General features: G+C 36.2%; 1 protein-coding gene across 4 annotated transcripts in view; it reads left to right on the plus strand.

Annotated features, from left to right (window-relative positions):
- The window catches only part of AKAP6 (A-kinase anchoring protein 6), a 252,582-nt gene that overhangs the window by 208,607 nt on the left and 20,398 nt on the right, over positions 1 to 23,577 (plus strand). For all 4 annotated transcript variants that reach the window (XM_032444905.2, XM_032444906.2, XM_085549107.1 and 1 more), the window contains one exon: positions 14,386 to 14,601. In XM_032444905.2, the coding sequence (XP_032300796.2) occupies positions 14,386 to 14,601 (216 nt within the window). The remainder of the gene's footprint in view (positions 1 to 14,385; positions 14,602 to 23,577) is intronic.

Here is a 23,577-nt window from a genome sequence, read left to right on the forward strand (position 1 = left end):
GAGGTGTTGTTAAATTAGCTAATAAGAAATTATTTTTACTTTTTTCCTTTTATTTAAAAAAATAATGCATATTAATTTGAGAGTTCTCTTTATTAAAGAGTGTATTACTGCACTGCTTTTCTTTTGAGATATTTCTGAGCAGTGGTAACATCAAACCTTTCTACAGTACTCTTCTGCCTAGGACCTGTACTTACTGTACAAAATTAATGAACTAAACCCCATTAAACCTTAAAGATAGGAATTATCACCTTTTTATAAATGGGAGAACTAAAATGCAAGGAGGTTAATTGATTTTTTCAGGCTTTTGGAAAACTAATGGCTGTTCTAGAGAAGAAATCAGCTGCTATGACCCAAGTCTTTGGTTCTAAGCGCAGGGCTGCTTTTCGTTCCTTCCTCTGGACTACTTCTCGATATAGTCCATTTTAATATGTAATGCAAACAGACTGCATCCCTGTGCTAATCAGTTTCTCTTGTTCCTGTTTGAAGTTCAAATCCTTCATTTTTTTTCATTATTATTAGCATATTTAGATATTAAAATTAATAGAATATCATTAGTTGCGGTCATTACTGAGCTATGTAAGGTCAGGTATTTTTTGGTTTGGGGATAACTATATTACGTACTTTGGTTGGCCCAGTAATCCCTATGCAATATTTTACAGCCAGTCTGCAAAGCCATTTTGTAACCTGTTCTGCCAGTTTTCTGTCCTCCTCGAGGTTTCAGAATTTTTCATATTTAGTTCCAAGACAGAAGAAAAAACTTTTCTTCAGTCTATAGCGACATTTGCTGGCCATTTCACAGCAACACTGCGAGCTTCCAAATATAACCTAACCCACACTGCTTTAAAAAAGATGGACAAGTTAAAAAAGATGACAAGTTGCACAGCTGCAAAGACAGATGCATGGGTGCTTTACCCCTCATTTGCTGCAACATGAAGAACAGATTAATCAGGACCAAGAAAATCAAGAGATGGACTTAAATTTCATGAGATCTTCCTAAACACAAACATTTATTTATTTATTTATTTATTTATTTATTTATTTATTTATTTATTTTTGTTTCTGTTTTGCCTTCTGAGTTCCTGGAATTCATGTTTGCTTGTTTTTCACTGAAACTCTAGCGGCCTGAATCAGAACCACACTTTTATAGTGAGCTACAAGATTCTCAGGTAAACACATAATTCTAGGAATTGAAAAACCTACTGTCGTGAGACTAATAATTGGCACAACTGATTTCCTAACCTAATGATGTATGACAATTTTGTGGGTCAGGAGAGACTTGGAACAGGAAAGAATGAGGAACAATACTAAAAAGAATTAGCATTCTTTCATGAAAGTTTTAGTAAATCCCATTATTTGAGTAAGATCTAGCCAGAAATTGTGTGCTCATTGGCTTGTAAGTGGGAATGTTCTGCCACATTTGCTTTTATGTGTCTGGGACTTCAAAAATCATGCTGTTTTCTGTGCAAAAGGCAGCAAAAGAGCCTCAATAATTAGTCACATATTTCTGTCACTTGTAATAAAACTTATGACTTTATGCATTTGATATAGAGCAATGATCCATCAACATTAAGAAAGTATTTGTTGTGGTTTTGGATCACAGGCCAGCTGCTCAAGAACAAGCATAGATTTGTGAGTACCTATCCATCTTGATATCCCTTCTCAGATACATAAAGCTGGAAAAGCTCCTGCTCCTTTTGGTAGCCAGATTTATAAATGTCCTCTTTTCTTAAGGAAAAGAGAAGACTCCTCCAGACTTGGTTAAAATAACATACCAGAGCATTTTCTGACCTTACGTTCTTTGGCAACAATAAAGTTGCATTTCATGTAGTTTTCTGATCTGATTTTATGTGAGCCATGCTCTACTGTCATGCCTGTTTCATGAAATTGTATTTGAGTCTTTAAAAAAGAGATGCCTAATCTTCAGCAGCACTGGAGGCTTGTAGTTCCCATTGACTTTGGTCAATGTATTCATTACAGAAATCAGACAAAACCATTTGTACCAGAATATGTTGGAAAGACTTTCTCATTTAATATTTCTAAAAATCAATAGTGTATTGAATTCCAAGAAAGTAATACTTGTAGCCATCTCTGCATTCTAAGCAGTGTAGATTTTCTAATGTTTGTATCTAGTTCTAATGACTAAACTCACAGAAGAATGGTTTTTGTCTTCCATTACATTTGCAACTGAGCAAGCCAAACGACACAAAGCCATTAAAGAAAGCAGAATTTCTGATCACCATCTCTTATTTCAACATCACCTAAAGAAACTGAGCATTCTGATGAAGCGATGAAGATTACATTATTACTTCATAATTGATCAGTTAATCGACACCTCTTACGACACTTTTCATTATAACTGAAAAGTTTCTCTAAGTCAGCACTGTACATTTTAACAGCAATTCAGTTAAACAAAATTCTGTTAAACAAAACACAAGTGAGTTAGTTTGGGAGTATGTAAGATTATAGCCACACTGAAATCAAAGGAAAATATTAACTTTGAGTAAAGGTTTGGTGACTCAGAGATTGGGAAAAATGTTCCTACAGGTGCCAAGAATCACTTTTGCTGCTGCATTTTGGATGCTTTACAGTTTTTGGAATCATGTTTCTGGCAGAGCTGCAATCAAAGAATTACAGAAATTCAATGTGCCTGTAACAAACATATGCAGAACAGTTTCCAGCAGACAGTCCAAAAGAAGTCAAGCAGCCTTTAATCCTTTTTATACCTCTAAGATGATAAAAATGTTGTAGAAATTTTAATATATTTCTCAAAAGAGTATGACTTCAGAGCCCTAAGTCTTTTCACAGATGAAGAAATGTTTACCCAAATTTTGTTTGGATTAAATTTCAATAAACAGGAAGGCATAAAGTATTAAGTCTTATGAAAACCAGACAGAATTCCAAAGTGCAATAAAACTTGATGCCACTTACAAAGGATTGAAGCAAATTCAGACTTAATTTACACAACCTACCATCCCCAAAAAGCAATTCCATAGGTCACTTAAATGAGAATCCACCTAGGCAGGTTACCAGTTGTTTGCTTGTTGTTTTTTTTTCCCCCAAAAAAGTGTGGTATTCTGGCTCTAAAATGAGGAGGGGATTTATATCTCATTTTTTTTTCTTTTAACATACTCAAATATCAATACTCAATACTTTGTTTGTAAACACTCAGTAGTTAATATAATCAAGCATATCTCAAATTGTGGTTTATTTTACTTTTTACTTAGTTAAATTCAATCGGTGTTTCACTAAGCTATCCATATTTAAGGCAACAATAATACAATCTACAGTTCCCATTTAGTACAAAATATCTGATCTGAGATAGCAGGTTTCGTTTCATCATCCTATTTGAACTTTGAATCTTGAATGGTGAATTCTGATTTTACTATATTCTCCCTTTGCTGAGGGAAAAAGGGTAAACAGAATATCTACCCAGTATGGGTGGTCAGGTTCAACATGCTGCATGTTTCCAACAACGTATCATAACACATCTGCATGTAGTTCTAATCCAGCACCAGCTGTGGGCTCCTGGACTGGGTTATGGGGTGGAGGTTACTATAGTAACAGAAACAGCCTGTTTCAGGAGATCTCAAATATGGCAATACGTGAAACCTTCAGTAGAGGAAAGAATAGTCTAATATGATTACCCTGCAGACAGCATAACCATATGGTAGAGGTAAGACAAGACAGGCTAGCTTTTGATACACACATAACAGAGATCATGTCTCAGCTTCACTTATATTAATTGGAAAGAAATAAGCACTTTCGGGATGCAATTAATCAATCCTGTTTTAGAAGTCTGGCTATAGAGAAGGTAAACTGTACTTCAGAATACCTTCTTCTTAATGATTAGTTTAGTCCTTGAATTCTCTGTTAGATCAGATCTGTTAGATCAGATAAATCCCACTTACAGAATCAGTAGGAATATCTCTACAACTGGAGAGATGTTAAGCCAGCTGCAGAAAGATTGGCTACTAGTATCTGTGAGGTTTCCCCACTGCTAACTACAGCTGAGCCCCAGTTTCTCTCTGTCCTCTTGAACGTACGCTAGAGTTCTCATCTGAAACACTCCCTTGTTAGCTGGAACTGAGAGAAGGCAATGCAACTAATACTTGTCCTTGTCTTTCTTGTGGTACTGGAATAGTCTACATTTATTTCTCATGCTTGGGCTTGTAAGTGGGCTTGAAGACTGAGTCAAGCTGAGTAACACAAAAGATATTCTCGGGTACAGAGAAAGATGTTTCAGGCTCACCACTACAAAGTAAAACCTGCAATTTTGTTGGTTGACATTATTATTATTATTTTTTCCCCAGCTTTTTATGTTGTTGATAAGTGAAGGAAGTCCTTGGGATACATTTTTCTTCAGTCATGATCTCTTGAAGAGTCATATGTATGGAAGTGAGAATAGCTGACTTGGCTTCTTTCGATAGATCATTCTCAGTTCCATCACTTATTTTTGTCATTATCATTGGTGATACAATTGATTTTCTTCTTTTGATGCACCCAAATGAAAATGCAACTGTTTATTCTGCTGTTCCCTTGAATATCTATTTACTGCAAAGCCAAAAACTTCCTCTTCTATTATTATCAGCTTGGAAAAGAAGTATGAGAAGAAAGCAAAAGATGACAAAAGTAAAAAAGAGTGAAATGTTTTCCCTCAAAATAGGCAAAGCTTGAGTTGTATTTTGTATAGTGCAAGTAAAAGTGAGGGTCTTAGCTTGGCCTCTTGGCTTTAATTCTTTCATTAGTGATAATATTTAAAAAAGCTGGTACAATGTAGACAGGAAATATAAGATAGTTAAAATAAATTCCTGTAATGTATCCAATTAGGAGGACACTACTGTATTCACTTTGTACTACTGCATGTGGTTATACATAGGTTCTATTTATTTCTGTGGAAACTACAACAGGTACAAACTGCACAATAATACTATATGATAGAACAAATTCTCATCTGCAAGACACTATTTTTCACCATAGTCACCACCATTACTGTGACTTTTGGCAGTAGTGAACAAGAACCTGCATGCCACACTCATACAATTCTGCACCAGTAGAGGTGATCCACTGAATCTGTTGCCACTGCTGAAATGCACCAGCCACCTCTTCTGAATGGTGTCCTATGAAGCCAGTAAATTCTGCTGATCAGGTTTATTTTTAATTGGTAGATTATTGACCTAGTAGAACATTGCCTAATCTTGGTTTCAGGATTGTAGAGGTTTCCCAGGTTTCATCATTGCATGTAAGCTAATAGATCATTGTTGCAATAGGGAATAGTATTACAGACTGTATTCGTACCTTTACTCACACTAAAGAGAATATGCTTTCAGGAAATCCATCGATTCCAGTATAACTTGCAGGGTAAAGTGTAGTGCAGTGTGAGTTAGAATGTGAATGTAGAAAGAACAAGCCTTCAGCATAAGTGTTATTGAACTCCTTATCAAGTATATTATGTATCACAAGTATGAGATGTGTGTCAGGAATGGGATTTGCAGACTGGCAACATATTACTAGAGACAGCAAATTATGCTAGCTGCATTAAGGCAGTGAGGAAAAAGAAATATGTGGATTCTTGTTCTTAGCAGGATGGTCCCTTTACTGATCTGTCAGGAAAGTGCTGCATTTCCTCACCTCTGAATAAAACTGAAGAGTGGATGTTTATTCTGATGAATTTTCTGTGCATTTCACCAATTGCTGGAAGCTCAGTGTCATTTGTAGTGTACCACCTTCCCTTTACCACAATGATGCTTACTTTTGTGTTCTGAATGCAAGAAAGTAACCTCTTTATGTTCTCTATTCTGAGGATTAGTGAAAGAAATAGTGTTTTCTGTGCCTTCTTTGTTTGCATCCTATCTATCTAGCCTCCTTATCCTAATCCTGTTTTGTCAAAGCAATGGAAGAATGGTTGGTGAAGGTGCAATAATAAAATGAATAATACTGAGCCTCTGAGACAATCATCTGCAAACAGTCTCCTCATCCAGAAGTTTGCCTTTTGGCAACTTTCAGCTTTTTTACTCCCATTCACACCTCATCTTGACCACATCACCCACTTCTGTCCTCACTTCTAATTCCAAACTTATAGCCCTGGGACTAGATGGTCATGTCTGCCCAACTGTACAAGAAAATTAATTTATTATGTGTAACATATTTATGCAAATGCTCATAAAATAAATTTAATAGGTAAATAAACTAAAATTTAAAAATCCTGGAAGTAAGATGATGAATTAGCCTAGCTTACTTCAGGTATGAATAAACCCACATGAGTGCAGTGCTGCCTGGCTCTGCTTGCTTCTGCTATTGCCTTCTCTTGTAGGGCAGTTTTAGTTTTGTTTTGCACTGAAATTAAAAAAGTTTATCTATGTGATTAAGACACAGCAAAATAAGGGGCATCATGTTTTTTATCTTTCAAGGCTGTAGCCATTCTGGTAAGTGTGGCTTTTTTTAAAATTCGGTGAGGAACACCATTTCTTAAAAAGCCGACATGTTGTTCTTCTGTGTGTACATGTACATGCAGCAGCACCATAATATCTTTTCTTCTCTTTACCTCTGAACAGCTCAAGCTGTACGTTTTTGAATCCAGTCTAAATTTCCTTCACTGGCACAGGAAAAGAGACAAAGAAAATTTATTTTTCCTTACTTGTCACCTTTACTGTCACCATCCTGGCCTGAAGTCTCCAAAATATTAGTCTATTTCATGTTTGCTGCTTTCCCAAAAGGAGGTAATACCAGTGCTCTGCAGGATGCTTTTCTCCTGTAATTCAGAATTGAGTAAATTCACACTGAATTTTGGAACCTGTCAGGCCTGTCATACAGAGGCAACAAAAATACACGTTTATCACTTGTGGTAGAATGGGATATAGAAGGATATAATAAAGGGATTAAGCACAATATCCACATTAGAACTTCAGACTGAGGGTTACAGGTATCAGTGCACCTCCATGTAAAGAATTTTTTCTTTAAGAACTATTATGTAGCTCTGAGTCAGTATATAAAGTTTTAACAGTTTAAATTGTTCACTGAAGATAGCTGAAATTCATACCTAACACTGGAGGTTTTCTTTGCATCTAATGTGAAATGTATGCTGAGAAACGTCTTCATTTCACTTAAGCTTTAATTCTAAGTGAATTCCAACAGTTTAAAAGTAAAGTTAAGCCTGGCTTATGCCTCACTGAATTTGTAACTTTTTGCTTGTACCTTCATTTGTTTCTTCTCTTGAATTTCAACACATGTTCATTTGAAACTCTGCCCAGTGTGGTTACACTGCAAAAATTGCAAGTTTGTCCACAACAGGAAAATAACTTTTAGGTCAGTGTGGTTTAGAATTCATCATAAAAGAAAAACACAGTCCTGATATTTATCATATCTGTCTGGTGTTCTTTCTACTGTTATTTTAGCATTTTTTGGGAGCAAAGAAAGAAACCCTAACAAACTGCACCACTTCTTTCAGCGTTCCTCCTTTGCACATGTTTCCCTGGAAAGAGAACTTCTCAAGCTGAATGAAAAGAGGGCATGAACTGAAGGCATTTATAAACACAAACAGTGCCAGAGTAGGAAAATGGATCCTCCTGCCATCATGCCTGGCTTCTCTGTGTGGATGGCTTGGTTTACCCCCAGATCCAACTTAACTCCAGCTTTGCCATGTGTAGACAGCAGCTCAAAAATACTTATGAAAATGTATCTGATTAGTTTCCAATATGAAGCACAAAAAATAATGCTTGGGGAAGGTATGTTGAATTTCAGTAGGGAAAAGGCATTTACATCCAACACTGTTTTTCTTTTATTTTTAAAAGTTACCTTCCTGTAATTGCACACTAGTTTAGAGCTTAGATAGAAGCATCTTAGCAATAATGGGCACTTTTTTAGCAGATTATTGCCAAAAGTGCATTCTTTATTCCAGGGAGACACTGTAATAGATACCAGTGCTTTAATAATGATACAAGCAATCTGTAAGCTATTATAATTTCTTTTATAGTAACTTACTCTTCATGTTGTTTTATATGTCTGGAATTTTAATAGTGTTTTTAATTTATGAGGAGAAGTACATTACGTATTACTAGTTACATGGGAATGTGAGCTAAATATTAGTCCATTCAACTCTATTTTTACAAACAAATATTTTGAAGTACTTAAACAAGCATAATGAGTAGAACAAAGAAATTAAAGAATGCTGTACAGATATAATAACAGCTTCCGTGGACCAAGCCTAGGAGAACTTATTCTGGATTCTTAATGTTTTTTTCAGTACAATGATGCACTTCTAAAAAAAAAATTAAAAAAAAAAAGAGGGAAATAATGTGGCTATTTTTAGAATGCTATTTTACAATTGATACTTTATTTAAAATACATATATTTATCAAATTAATTAATTTGTTTACAGAATTAATGATAAATAAATACAAATTTCCTTGTACATTTTAAATATAGTGAGCAAATATGTTAAGTACTAGATTATACATTGAATACAGGCTCTTGAAGCAAGTGCAGTAATTAAATATTTTTTCTTACTATTTTTTTGCCATTTTAATATGTGCAGGAATATACACAGTTCACAAAGAATATGGTGAACTGTGCTCAGACTTGTAAGAGAAGTATTGTAACACTTGGCTAAGCAGTGAGTTACAGAAAGAAATGATCACTGTAGTAATTTAGTGGTTGTAATGCTATTAAAAGTAGGCTTTTGAAACAGAGAATCATATCAGTATTTTGGGAGAAGTCATAATCTACTTTCAACTGTCATTCTGTATTTCTGACTTGCAATTGGATGATATTTCTAAAATGCCAGACCTAGATTCTGTTGTGACCATCATCGTAATAAAATGTGACAGCAAAGATATTATATCGATACTTTCTCCATAATTATCATTAAAGATCTCTGAAGGGTTAAGTACAAAGGTTTTCCACTGAATGGTCTGCAAGCCTTGTGCCTTTAAAGTCTTTTAATATAGCTAAGACTGGTGACAACCAGGAGACAAATCTATGAACAAACCTGTTTGGAGAGAATAGTTTTGTGGTGTGTGATGTATGTTACGTAAATGAGCTTATTAGGACTCTCATCTATTTTATTATTGGTGCCCAATTTAATAGAGGCATTTAAAAAACAATATTTCTGCCTGACTCCTTGAAATGAAGAAGATACATTGATATAATTGAGAGCAAATGATTGCATGTTGTGCCATTTAATCATGTCATTTTTCAATTGCTGTTTTTTGCACTTCACTGCATACTTATAGAATATTTAGCTTCAGTATAGATTAAGTCCCACTGTCTGCAACTGAGTAGAGTTCCAATATTAGGTGACATTTTCTTTTAACCTTGAAATCAGCAAAGGCACACAGGTTTGACAGTATTTTTTCTAAAAGATGACAAGTCATTCATTTCCTATATTTTTCATTTGGCATTTTTGTTTTGAGGAATTACTTTCTCGTTAATATTTTTTGAGGAATTACTGGTTTTCTTTTTCATTTTGAAACAGTTTTGTTTCACTGTGTGTCCTATAAAAGTGGAATTTGAAATACAAACTTGCATCTGGCCAAACAGGAGAATTTTCTATGGACATTGCAATTTTATAGAAAAAGCTGAAAAGTAAATTTTAACAAATATTTGCAAGCATATTTTCTCTTGTTTTTGCTTGTTGTATAACTAATATTAACTATGATTCTTGCAGCACTAACACTGTTGTAAACTGAAGTTCTGCGCTGTCATGGTTTGATGATTTTTGGTTACTGGTATTCTACATCATAACATCATGTAGTGCACTGGGAGTTAAAGTGTTAATGCTCCAGTTCCAGGTACCTATCCAAATCTCAAATATTAGGAGGTGAACTGGTTTTGTTACATTGTTTGATTGTTGTATTTAAAAGGGCAACTTCCATTCTCAGAATTTGCCTTAATTTCTATATGCAGTCTTAGTACTAAATAACAACAGATCTGTCATTTCATCTTCCTATCATTCTCCATCAGGTGACAACAGATGCAGTAGGAAGGGTATCTTCCCTTCCTGCACATACCCATGTCCTGTAATGAGGTGAAAGAGCAAACCTTTAAGAGATGAAGGTTTAATAGAAACTTTGTCTTAGAGCTGATCATTCCAGATTTATCTGCACTGGAAATTCAGTCATTTACCTGAAAACGTCCAGTATTGCCCACACATGGAAACACAACATAAGGATCCTAGCATACCTTTGCATTACTTCTGATTATATGTGGATTGTGTGGTTTTAAATGAAGGAAACTCATTTCAAACAGACATTTAAAATATTTTTAGTCTCAAAGCCTACTGAGTTCACTGAGAACCTTGGCACTATTAGCCAATCCATTTTAGCACCTGTTCTGAGGAACCTTGATGTAAGAACATCTGTGGCTAACTCCTCTGCTATGTTGTGTCAGAAGAAAACTGGCTTCCCATCCTTCAGTCAAACAGAACATACATTGCCCAAAAGCTGAGGGATGGAGGTGGGTTGGGGCTGCCTGGCTCTAACATTCCTTAGCTTCCCACCTGTCTAGGTCTCCTACACTCTCTGGTACTACCTAAAGCTGCATGTGTTTTTGTCACCTACTTTTCACTCAGGAGTCAAGCAGCCATGCAGAACAACTTCTGGTCAGGTCATGGCTACTTCCAGACTCATAGGTAGTGCCATTAGCCCATGGCTTGGAAAATCTGTTTGATGTCATTTGACTCAGCAAGGGCTTTTCCACATGATTTAAGGCATGGTATTAACAAGCTGTGAAAGTAGTTTCAGCTAGTCTCTTGTAGCTATGCAGGTGATAACTTCAAAGCACTGAAAATAGGAGTAGACAGAGGGAAGAAATATCTCCCAAGATTCTAGCATCTCTTGTGGGTATGGGAAAGTGTGACCGTCAATAATGTTATAATGAATAACATCTCAGTGTTTTCAGAGTGTCTGTAGCAAAGCAAAGACCTGGACAGAGTCGAGCTTGCACATGGCAGCTGCAGTTACTGTGTTTACACAGCCAGCAGCAAGCAAAGTGGTATATATTAAATTTAAGTCTTACTGTGGAAGACATAAGTTAGACGGAGTTGAATGTGTCTGATCTCTTAATCTGCATTTCAGCCAAACTTCTGCACACACAGGAGCCTAAGTGATGCTCTAAATTTATTGTTAGACCATTTCCTAATTTTCTGAATTGTCGAGTACTCAGTAGCTTACCACAGCTTCTATTAGACATATGGCTTGAGTCTCAGTAGAGATACTGTGTAATCAATCTGATTATTTTTTTCCTTTCTTTTCTTTCTTTTCTTTTTATTATTATTATTACTATTAATGAATTGTAGCTGTTAATTCACAACCCCATATATACCTAGCAAAGAGGTGAAGTAACTGGCCTTGGAGGCATGCATGGCTGTATAGTTGCCATATTAACAGTTTTCATAGAGTCATACCATTTTAACAACAGCAGATTATATACAATAACATGAAGTATTGTGGCATAGGATGCAATTACTGTGTCCCTTAAGGACACTGTATACCAGATCATAATTCTGCTTAGATTCATTATTGCTAGTGTCATTGTATGGGATTTAAAGAAGTCTTTACATGATTAAGTTCTCTGGCTTTTAAAGTATTGTTCCTATAGCGAACTCTTTCAACACACAGCTAGGTACAAGCACTTCCTTCATCTCCTGTTTAATATTAACTGTAATATTGTGTAATAAAATTGAAACAAAAGTGCCATAGGCCTAATTGTACTGTCACAGCCATGTAAATCAGAAATAGTTTCAGTAAAGCTACTGTTATTATGCTGGTGTAAAATTGATGTAAATTAGAAATGACTTGGATCCTGTAGCTCTGCTTTCAGATAGCACAATGTGAAGTCCTCACTTAAACACTCACATAATGGTTTATGAATTAAATACCCCTTACCTCATCAAATTATATGGTATTGTATCAAAATTGAACAGTATTTATAAGGAATGACATAATCAGATAGGCTGAGGTAAGATAATGTTACGGGGCCAAGTTCTGAGCTGTGTTGACTTCCACAAACTTAATGCAGATCTGTATGAATTGGCTGCCAGCAGTATATAACTTACCATCATCACTGCATAAAAATGAATTGTTTTGCTGTTACACAATGTAAAGTAAGAACTTTGACTTTAGGTACGGCTTTACTTATTGACTTATTTTTCTGATATGTTAGACTAATGAACAGCATCAAAAAGGAAATGTCTGAGACATGTTGGTTACATCAAGAACTGTGTAGGAAACTAGTAATGAAGTCGAGGAAAATAAATAGGGCAAGTTCAGGAAACATAAGTGAAAATGCAGCTCTGGTATAAATTGAATAATAAAATTCCTGGTCATATTTTGCCATAAATAGTGGTTTGGGAATTTGTCATTCACCTTATTTAAAATTCAGAAATATTAAAGGTACAGGGTTCTCTCATTATAGAAGTAATAGAATTCCAGCTATTACAGAGTTAGGGTAATTTACATTGCTATAGAATGCATTATATCAATAAGTGGAACATCTGTATGAAATGTCCACCTGCTGATATACTACTGAGTGTACTTTACAGTGAAATGTACTTACTCATTTTAAGACGTCTTCTAATGAAGCCTTATCATGATTAGCATTTTTGAACACAAATACTGTTAGGCATTAAAACTTCTACCTTAAATGAGATTGCATTGTCTTGCTTACCCTTGTTGGTTAATAAGCAATCTGTTAACTGTTAGAACAGCCCAGTTCTGTGAGTAAAAGTAAAATTCAGCTATGTTTGTGGGTTTCATCATTATTTCTCTTGAAGGCGCTGCATTAAAAAAAAATCACTTCAACACTATCCGTAGACAAAAGATATGTATTTTTAGATGTGTATACCCTCTTGCACCTAATACTATTGATCAAGTGCATATTTTCAGCAGCAAAATACTCCATAGATGTATAATATTTCCAAGTAGATTTTCTTATTTTAAATCCACAAGTGTCATGAAACTTTGGGCCTTATAAACACTCAATACAGAATGTTGTCTGTTTTCCTATTAAAGTTCAGGGAGATACATTCTGAATTTGAGCTGACGGTTTTGAACAGCTTTGAGAACTCTGCTCTGGTGGCTAGCTTTTATTTATTTATTTATTTATCAGTCTATCTATCTATCTATCTATTTATTTATTTATTGTGATTAACTGGAAGTTTAAAGCAAAACACCCTGTCTACATAAAAGATGATAGTTAAGTTTTCTCATAGGGTCATGCACTTTCATCTGTGGCATCCTGCAGAGGGAAACAGATGTTAGCAAGTTACAGTTTAAATTATCTGGAAAGTTCCCATGTGTGGAGCACAATTCTGTTAAATTCAGGAGTAGCACTGGTCTCTGATAATAGCTGTGTACTTGAACTGCGTACTTGTGATGCTATAAAAGCACGTAGTCTTGGAAGCTGGGCTCATCCTCAGAAATGTTTGTGTTTTTTCTACCCTATTGTTATAGATATTATGAAAACACATTGTGAGGCAATAAAATCCTGATCTGACGTTGAATGACTATAGAGTGCAATTGTATTTGTAGATAAAACTTTGTTCAAAGTCATCCCATGCCATTAACTACTTCCGGGTGGTAGATCTCTCTTTCATTTTGGCAAGTTAAATGCATTAGTGATGTAGCTATTCAGCAAGACTCTCAGTGTAGTTATTTAGCTTTCTGGCATACAACCAGTCTATCCCAGCTTCAATCGATATTCAGCAATATTAGGGCTTAGTGACTGTCTCCATCATGCGGTTTACATCAGACTGCATTCTTTGTGGCACTGGAATCTGTAGGATGAAATAAATACAATGAATAACCCACCCTTGAGAAAGATACAGTTATCATAGTATTCCTAAATTTATTTGCACATGTAACTACTCTGGAAAAGTTTTTATTACAGAAAAAACCATCTGTAAAGGTTTTTATAGTAACTCTCCTTCCTGAAGGTTTCTCCTCTGACAGGGTACAGATGAGCTATGATTTCTATTGGTTTTTGTTTTTGTTTTTTTTCTTCTGAGAAGCATATATATGTGTACACACAGTACGTATATATTCTCATTGTATGAATATCATTTTTTCTCCCATTTTTTTTCCTGAAAAATTTCTGAAGTGATTACTGTCAGGGTAACTAATTTCAGATGTGGAAAAAAGGAAGAATAAACCATAAAACTTTCAACATTATTGAGAGAGTTAGCTATGTGTGGCATTTGTTTGAAGAAGGCTGAAAGTAGCTTTACTCCTTGTGTGCAATTAAGATTATGTTTATCTTGAAATAAACAGTAATCTTTGATATTAAACATGGGAATTTATGGAAGAGCTGAAGAAATATTAGCACCAATATCTATCAGATAAAGGTTAATGCAGAATGTTTCACCCTGACATTTGTCATCTGTCTGTCCTGCAGTCCCTATGCTGTGAGATCAAGCAGAGACGCCGTGGGGTTGCCTCTGTGCTGCGGCTGTGCCAGCACCTCCTGGATGACCAGGAGACCTGCAACCTGAGTGCAGATCACCAGTCCATGCAGCTGATAATTGTAAACCTTGAGAGGAGGTGGGAAGCCATCGTCATGCAAGCTGTCCAGTGGCAAACAAGGCTACAGAAGAGACTGGAAAAAGACCCAGTGAGTGATGCTTGGTTTAAAAAGATCTCATGTTATTTCACTTTACACCAGACATTTAAAAAGATCTCATGTAATTCCATTTTACGCCAGTCATTTTTTCAGCACTAGGCAAATACTGGTTGTTTTCTTCTGACTGATGGTGCCATTCGTAGTCTCTAATGTCAACAAGTGAAGTTTTAGTTTTTCACAAAGTGTTATAGTCTATGGACACCACTGATTAATGAGATAAATTCTCAATAAGCATGTTCTATTTGCTGTATATTTAAATCTCATAGGATTTCATATTGAGTAATGAAAGCCATCTTCTCTTTTTAAGATCAGTAAGGCACTCAGTACCTATAATAATTGGGCCCATAGACATCTACCATTGATTGTAAATATATTTCAGAAAAGGTATTTTCTTTGTAAGTATGACTGGTTTTAATTAGTATCCCAGCAGTAGATGTGTATTTCACATAGAATGCCATGGTATGTTATTAATATACGAATGTGTGTTATTTGAATATAAGTAAAATGCATTAATTTCCCTTTTATCTCAGGGAAATTATTCCTCAGAGGCAAAATAGCACTCTGCTTAAACCATCCATTAAGTGACATAAATAAGACAGGTTTTCTACAGCATAAAACTGTATTACAATGCAGTATCTACATTCAAACAATAAACCATAGGGGGGACAAAGTAATCCCTACTGTAACACCATTGACTGTAATGGATGAATTGGCTCAGCAGGTTCTGTGGTACTATCATAATGCTAAAGCCTGTATGCTGCAGCTACACTGACAGCAATGATAACCCTCTGTAATGCATATATTGAGGAGCCTTGATGAGATTTGAAAATAAGTGACATATTTAGCTTACATAATTTTTAGATTTCTATAAAACAAATAAAAGGAAAAAATACTTGATACTTACTAATTTCATGACAGTTGTCTGACTAGCAGCAAAATACTACTTTTGACTTAGTTTGGTTCCTTTAAAAAAATAACAGAAGCTGTATTTCTCTTGGAGTTGTTTATTTATGTTAGTGTAGTATTAAGGCATGCAAGATATCATTCTGAAAAAACTGGCAGTTCTTGAATGAAAATACTGTCAGTCTGAACCAGACAAGAAATAGTGAGTAGGTGAGGAGGATGCCACAATGCTGAAAGTAAAAATAGGAGGAACTTAAACAGTACATTCAACTTTAAATGAGAATGTAAGAAAAAAAAGAAGACAAATGCTGTCTCATCAGTGAGATTCCTGAGTTTTGATGGTAATTAATCTAGGAGAGCAAGAAATAAGTACAGAAGTGATGGAAGACAAAGGCAAAATAGTGGGTTAGAATATCAGTTTAAGACTGAAGAACAGAAAAGAAAAAAAAAAAAAAAAAAACTTCAAGAAAGAAAACAAAATAGTAACTATTTTTTAAATTCTACTGAGGAACATCAGTTTTGTTTTTGTGACAGTTCCATCTTTAAAATGCTTTCTGTTCATATTACTCAGCTGTCAATACCTCTAGTAATCTGTTGGTTACTGCCATGCAAAAGATTTGTTTATTGGGACAGTACTAGAAAAACTACTTGAATTGTGAAGCTTCAAGAACACGTATGTGATGTATTAGGCAACAACTAATCTAAAAATCAGTTCTTGCAGTTCTGAGTTTGGGTTGCTAAAAGTTGAGTCTCTGCTAAGTCTGTAACTACATAGATTGCTCCAAAAGTAATGCCTCCTATTTAGTTACATGTAAACAACAACAGATACAAAGAGCACAATAATTTATTTGACAGATTAAATTCTCAGCTACAAAACACTATTTTTCAACATAGTCACCACCATTAGTCAATTTGTGCAGATGAGTTTATTGAGATATTCATCATTTGTGGTGCAAAAGATGTGCACGGCTGTCTGGAATGAAGCTTGTCTTTCACATCAATGTCACCACTGCTGAAATGCACAACTCACTGCCTAACTGTTTTCATATGCACTGTTAGGTCTCCATAAGCATTCTGAAAGCATCAATAAGTGTCAATGGATGCAATTTTTTTTATGCATGGAAGAATTTAGTGACACACCATTGCTTCATATACTCTTCCATGTGAGATGCCATTTTGTCTGACTGCCCTTCTACTGCCATCTGTTACTCAGCAACAAAATGTAAAAGAGTATTGATGGGAAGATACAGCCTGTACTACCATACCACCAGCATCTGCCTCTGAGTTCATGGCCCAATATAATAAAATAGGAGATATTACTTTTGCAGCAGTCCTCATAGGTACCCAAGAGAGATTGGACTGGGTATCTACTATACTTAACTAAAAGTAAGTTAGGTACTACAAAGATGAAAAAATACCTTTTTCATACAAAATTTACAATTTTGTTGTTATGAATGTATCTGTTTTATTGAGTGTGGAGCACAAACAAGTTGTATTTGTGAGATAGCTTAGAGAGGGGATGAACAGAAGTCCAAGTTGCTGTAGTGAAAACCTGATATCTCCTCTTGCATGTGGGCAGCTGCCTCATGGAAGCAGTTTGCTCTTTGTGGCTGCAGTTACTCTAAATAAGCTGTTATTTTGCTAATTAGAGATTTGTGCTGCTCTTACAGCAGGAGTGAAGTGAGCCTCGTGTTACTGTGTGGGACTGCAATCGATCAGGAGCTGAGGCGTGGTGTTCAAGCACTGTACTTTGCTTGATGTCCCAGTGCTTGGAACTTCACAAGGTGCATGCTGCCTCGTTCCCCCTTTGCCTGAGGGAGTCTGGAGTTATTTGCTGGTCTGACTGTTTTTCATTGTGCAAGGGGAGTACCATTCTTTCTGCTAAGAGACAGCAGCCATTAACTGCCATCGTTATGTGATATTCATTTAATTTGCACTGTGAGTTGTTTTGCTTTGGAAGCTCATTTCTAGTCTTGTTTATAATAACATGATTCTTTGAGTGTGTCAACATCTACAGGATTCTCATGTTGATAAAACTATTTATATTCCCAACGCTTAAGGATGCCTCAGCCACTACAGAATTCAGGTTTCTTTGTCTTCTCTCATCCAAATTGGCATATTCTAGACTTCCTTTTCATTCATTTCCTGTGTAGTCATTTCTTGGGTAGGTACCAGGACTACTTCTTCTGCTTCCCTATCTCTCTGTATTTGATGGTGTGCCAGTGTTGGCACATAAACAGTATCTCTTAGTAACAAGTCTTCATTTGTGGTTGCCCACAAAATACTGTAATTTATGAAAACAAATGAGATGTTTTTATACCCTGATGGCATCCGACTCATTCATGGCATCCAACTTGCTGATACTACATGAGATAACCCCAGTGATTCTATTGCATAAAAGAGGTACAAGAATCACTTGCAACTTCTGCTCTCTTCTTAATTTGTATACCGGGATCTTTCTTTGTCCTGTTTCTGTCCCCAGTCACTTATCTGAGCCATTTATATCATTGCAGAAGTATGCTGGAATTAGCCAAAAAGAGGTTTCAGGTTTCTTTTGAATTGTTTGTCTTCACGGATGTTTTTCAGTGTTCCTCAACATTCGTAATGAGCACCATAACTTTGCAAATAACAAGAGATTAACTTGTACTACAAGCACCCGAAGTCTGGTAAAAATATATCTTCCTAATGAGCCTAAAGCTATAAGTTGAAATTTTCAGTAAGAGTCGCTCCAGAAGGATGAAATGTGGCTAGATTAATCTAGCTAGAAAGAATGAGGTATTCATGCAGGGGAAAAAAAATAACAAACAAAGATAACTTCTAAAAGACAGTACTTGTCTTCTACTGGAAGCAGTCCTGATGTGTTTTAGCAAAAAAAGGTCTTTATTTCCCCCATCTGTTTTTGTTTGTTTGTTTTCTTTGTTTGTTTGTTCTTGTAAATTTATCATTCCATAGTTTGCTGGTATAATGTTATCTGACAACTAAATTTTAGCTTCAAAATTACACAGATGCCTTTCAGTTTGCCTAACAAGACCCTGCTGGCAATCACTGCAAAAGAAAGTCTGTCTTGCAATTGCAACAGCAATAGCAACAATCTTTAGTCAACTAAACTGAAAACTGCCATATGAAATTCCTACTCAACAGCTGGAGAAGCTTTAACCCACTGTGCCCTCTCTTTTAGACGATCTGGTCTGCATGAAAGAGAACCGAACAGTTAAAAAAAGAATTTGGAACAGCATCTGTCATGGTCTTGCCAACAAGTTTTAAACAGCTAAGTCAAAGTGGGAATATGGAAGTTGTTTTAGGCAGTATTTTTGATCATTTGCTTAGCCAATTGGTATATCCACTCTAAGTAAACATCTAGCCTCAGTGGATTATTCCAGCAGTCAAGATATTCAAAATTTGATGTCCTCTCCAAGTCAGATATATCTCTGTACAGGAAACCACAATGAGGTTACTCTCCATATTCACTTTTCTGGAACTGCTTTGTCAATGCTGGAATGCGTAAAACTGTTGTACTGCTGTGGCTCACAGAGAGACAAAACTGTGTTTTCTAATAGACTTTATTTCTTACGTTGTAATTCAATTCCTGCCTTTTTGGTGACTAGAGAAACTGCTTTTTCTCTAGGCTGAGAATTCACTGAATGAGAAAGATATCTATTTTGTGGAGCAGACAATTTATTTTCTTATTCAACAGAGGGCTAATTATTGAAGGGACAGTATTCATAATGCTTTTAAAATGGAGATTTTGAGTGAAGATAATTTAGATTGAGGTGCTGTAATTCTCACATTGTCCAGAAAGTGTCTGAAGTATTCATTGATTTAAGTCTACCACTATGCTTCATGAAATTTTAAAAACTTTTATTTCTTTTTTCCTCCTGAGTCATCCTGTGAGTACACTACACTGCATGTCCAGCAAAACCCCCATCTGTATTGGCTGGAAAGTATGCTGTACATCCAACCACATAATTGAAAATAATAAGGCCACAATAAATGGGATGGCCTTGGGGTATAACACCCAAGGGATTCAATTGGTGTCGCTTTGCCGCTTTGCATCAATGTCCATGCATCATGGTAATTGAGGTAACATAACCAATTACCACATTTTAATTAGAGTTGTAAGGACTTGGGAAAATCTGCAATGGTGAAGCAGCTCGCTTAAAAAAAAAAAAAAAAAAAAAAAAAAGCAAAACCTAAACCTCTCTCTTTACCACAAGTTTGTTTCTTGTGTGCTTGTTTCACAGGGAGAACAAACATTGTGTAAAACCCTGTTTAGTATTTTTCCAGCTTTCTGTTTATTTCATTCTTCACAACTGACTTCAAAAACCAAGTCATTTAAACATATTGTATTGGTTCTGATCAGGTATCTTTATCCCTTTTCTCTTTTCATCTCTTTATGTGATGTTTTCTGCAAAGGAAAACATATTTTAATAATGCTAGATGTAATGCTAACTGCATTCTTCTCCCTTTCAGTTCTCTATATTTAATTCACTGGTTCAATATTCTTTTGAGCCATGGACTGACACTTGTTCTAAGCTACAATACAGAACCCCACAGTTAGAGGAAAAATGTATTCATCATTGTTCTGTAACTTGTTAAATAGCTCCACTAAATTAAAAATTTGGTTTCTATAGGATTGTAATTTTATTACAAGTTATTGTTTTGTGAGGTGGGATCTAGATAGAAATCTTACATAAAATTTTGGAAGATTAGCAGTACAGCAAAGTACTGAGTAAAAGTTACCTTAATTGGCTGAGGAGGGCACACATGTTTTAAAGTGCTGAACATAGTTTGCATGATCTAGTCCTCACAGAATAATTATTTAATTACTTGTTTTTGAAACTTGCAGTGTTTTTTGTTTTTTTGTTTTTTCATTATCTGTCTCTGGTCATTCTTGTTTTAATATTAGGCCTCTTCATAGTATCATACTGTTGCTTGTATTTGGTTCTGTCAGTCATCTTGTTCTGCTCATGTTGCAGTACTGAAGTTTGCTCTCTTTCGATTTTTTTCCTTAAAATATATGTTTTTCGGTGGCTTGATATTTGATGATAGAGTCTCTGGTGTATATAACTCTATAAGTTATATACAGTAAGAGTAAGGCAGCTCAATTTCACAGTCTCTGTTAAGCCTGGGGAGGACAGAAAATGATACTCCTAACTTTCTCATGAGTTCCAGATGATTTGGAAGTTAAACTTGAGAGGAAATGTACTCAGCAGTTCTACCTTGTGGTTTGCATGCTTTTTGTTCTTTTCAGTTAATGAAAGGGTAGTATAACACAGTATGGGTATGTGTACGTGAGTAGCCCTAGTAATAAGGTTTTCTGTGGAGCCTCTTCAAGAGCAGCTTACCTGTCCTTCCACCTAGAGCAGAAAAGGTAGTTCAGTGTTATAGAATGGATAGCTGTGTACTTTTTAGGAAGGATAGACCAGTAAGATGATGTGGTGGAGATTATATGTGAGATAACAACTGGAATGTATCAAGCTCTGCCTAGGAATGAATGATGAATGAGTGGAGACCTTCTGGGTGAGAATTAAGGAGCAGGCTAATATGGGTGACACCTCTGTGGGTGTTTACTAGAGGCAGCCTGATCAAGGGGAGGAAGTTGATAAGGACTTCTACAGACAGCTGAAAGTAGCCTCCTGATCACAGGGTTTGATTCTCATGTGGGATTTCAGTCAGGCTGATATTTGCCAGAAAAGCAACACTGCCAGGCACACACAGTCAAGGAGCTTCTTGCACTGCAGGGAAGACAACTTTCTGACACAGGTGGTGGTGTAGCCAATAAAGAGAGATGTACTGCTGGACCTTGTTCTTATGAACAAGGAAGGAGTGAAAGTCAAGGGCAGCCTTGGATGCAGTGACCATGAGATATAGCAGTTTAGGATTTTATGTTGAAGGGATGAGACAGAAAGTAGTATTGCAACCTTGGGCTTCAAGAGAGCCCACTTTCACCTCTTCAAGGACCTATTTAAAGGTAACCCATAGGTTAGAGCACTGGAGGTTAAAGGGACCCAAGAGACCTGGTTGGCATTCAAGCACTGCTTCTTTGAAGGTCAAGGTCAGTGTGTCTGAGTAAGAGTAAGAAATCAGGCAAAGGTGACAGGAGACATTTATGGATGAACAAGAAGCTCATGGAAAACTCAAGTGGAAGAGGAAGGTCTGTGAAATATGTAAAAGGGGTCTGGCCAGTTGGAAGGAATGTAGGAATGTTGACAGGGCATATAGGGATACAACAAAGAAGGCTAAAGCCCACTTGGAATTAAATCTGGTGAGGAAGGTCAAGAACAACAGGAAAGGCTTCTCTGACTATGTCTATAGCAAGAGGAAGACTAAGAAAATGTGGGTTTGCTGCTGAATGAGGTATTCTGGTTATGGAAGGCACTGAGAAGGTGGAGTTACTGAAGACCTTCTTTGCTTCAGCCTTTACTGTTAAGACTGCCTCTTGGGAATTCCAGACCCCGGTGAGAAACTAGAGAGTCTGGGGACAGGAAGACTTCCACTTGGTAGAGGAGGATCTGTTCAGAGATCTTGTAGACAACCTCAGCACACACAGATCCATGGGCCATGATGGTGCTGATTAGGTATAGATCTGTATTTTCCAGCATACTGAAACCTATACAAGTTAGGTGAGGGAATTTCATAGCTGGCAGAAAGCTGCTAACACTTCCCTGGTGATCTGTTGTGGGTTTTTGTTGTTTTTGTTTGTTTGTTTGTTTGTTTTTGTTTGTTTGTTTTAAATTTTGTAATGGTTGTTTTTTAAAGGCCCTCAGAGACTTAGAATACCAGTGAGGCTATCAGAAGTGCCAGTATGTCACATGGCTCTGTAATTTCATGATATTATGATCACAAAAACTGTATCATGTTTCTCATGAGTAGTAGTACTTGACTTCCACTGATGGTGTATCTTAACATTCTTAATTTCTTTGCATTTATAGATAACTATACTTGCCACAATTAAAAATAATAATATTGATTCTTTACAGAAATTCAGGTTTTAGGACAGCAGAATTCAATCTTACAAAATACATCAATAATGTGAGCTTTATAAATCTACAGTGGGGAAAGTCAACCATCACAATGGCAGGTTTAGGTCATAATGGCAAAAACAAAAAACTAATTGCAAGTGAAATTGAACACAGAACACAAAATTGCAGGGATTGGAAAAGACCTTAAGAGATCATCAAGTCTGACCCCCTTGATAAAACAGGTTCCCTGCAGTTGGTTGCATAGGTATATATCCAGACAGATCTTGCATACCTCCATAGGAGATTCCAGAACCTCTCTGGGCAAACTGTTCCAGTCCTCCATCACCCTTATTGTAAAGAAGTTCTACATCTCTGTATGGAACTTCCTATGTTCAAGTTTTAGGCTATTGCTCTTTGTCCTGTCACACCACCAAGAAGAGCCTGGCCTCATCCATTTGCCTCCCACCTCCCTTTAGATATTTATAAATATTTATCAGACTCCCTCTCAGTCTTTTTTTCTCCAGGCTGAACAGACCCATGTTGTTCAGCCTTTGCTCATATGGAAGATACTCCAGGCCCATTATCATGTTTTTCACCCTCTGCTGGACTCCTTCTAGGAGATCCCTGTCTTTTTTGAACTGGGGAACCAAGAACTGGACATAGTATTCCAGATATGGTCTCACCAAGGTAGAGTAGAGAGGGAAGATCACTTCCCTCCACCTGCTCTTATTCATGCATCCCAGGAAAGTAGGAAAAATTGGCTAGTTTTATTATTTTCAGTGGTAGACTTCACATATTGCAAGAGAGAAATTCCAATTTAGACAGTTAGTATAGGGCCATATATGTAAAAGTGCTGAGGATTGAAGTGCATCATGTTCTGATTACAGAATGACATCATTCTTTTATTCCTCATCCTAAGATCCACCTATCATGAGATCATGACTTGGGCCAGCATTGTTTAAAAGATTACAGTTAGGAGAAATACAACAGTCACAAAGTAGTGATTATTGTATTAAATTAGTGACTTGTTGCACTGCATCTCTAATGACCCCAGTTCTACAAGGAATGGTATGTGACTGTGATTGAAGCTAATTCTCTGATA

This window comes from Coturnix japonica, chromosome 5 (genome assembly GCF_054131305.1).
Source record: "Coturnix japonica strain WE chromosome 5, WE-NBRP24, whole genome shotgun sequence".
In the NCBI taxonomy this organism is placed as follows: domain Eukaryota; kingdom Metazoa; phylum Chordata; class Aves; order Galliformes; family Phasianidae; genus Coturnix; species Coturnix japonica.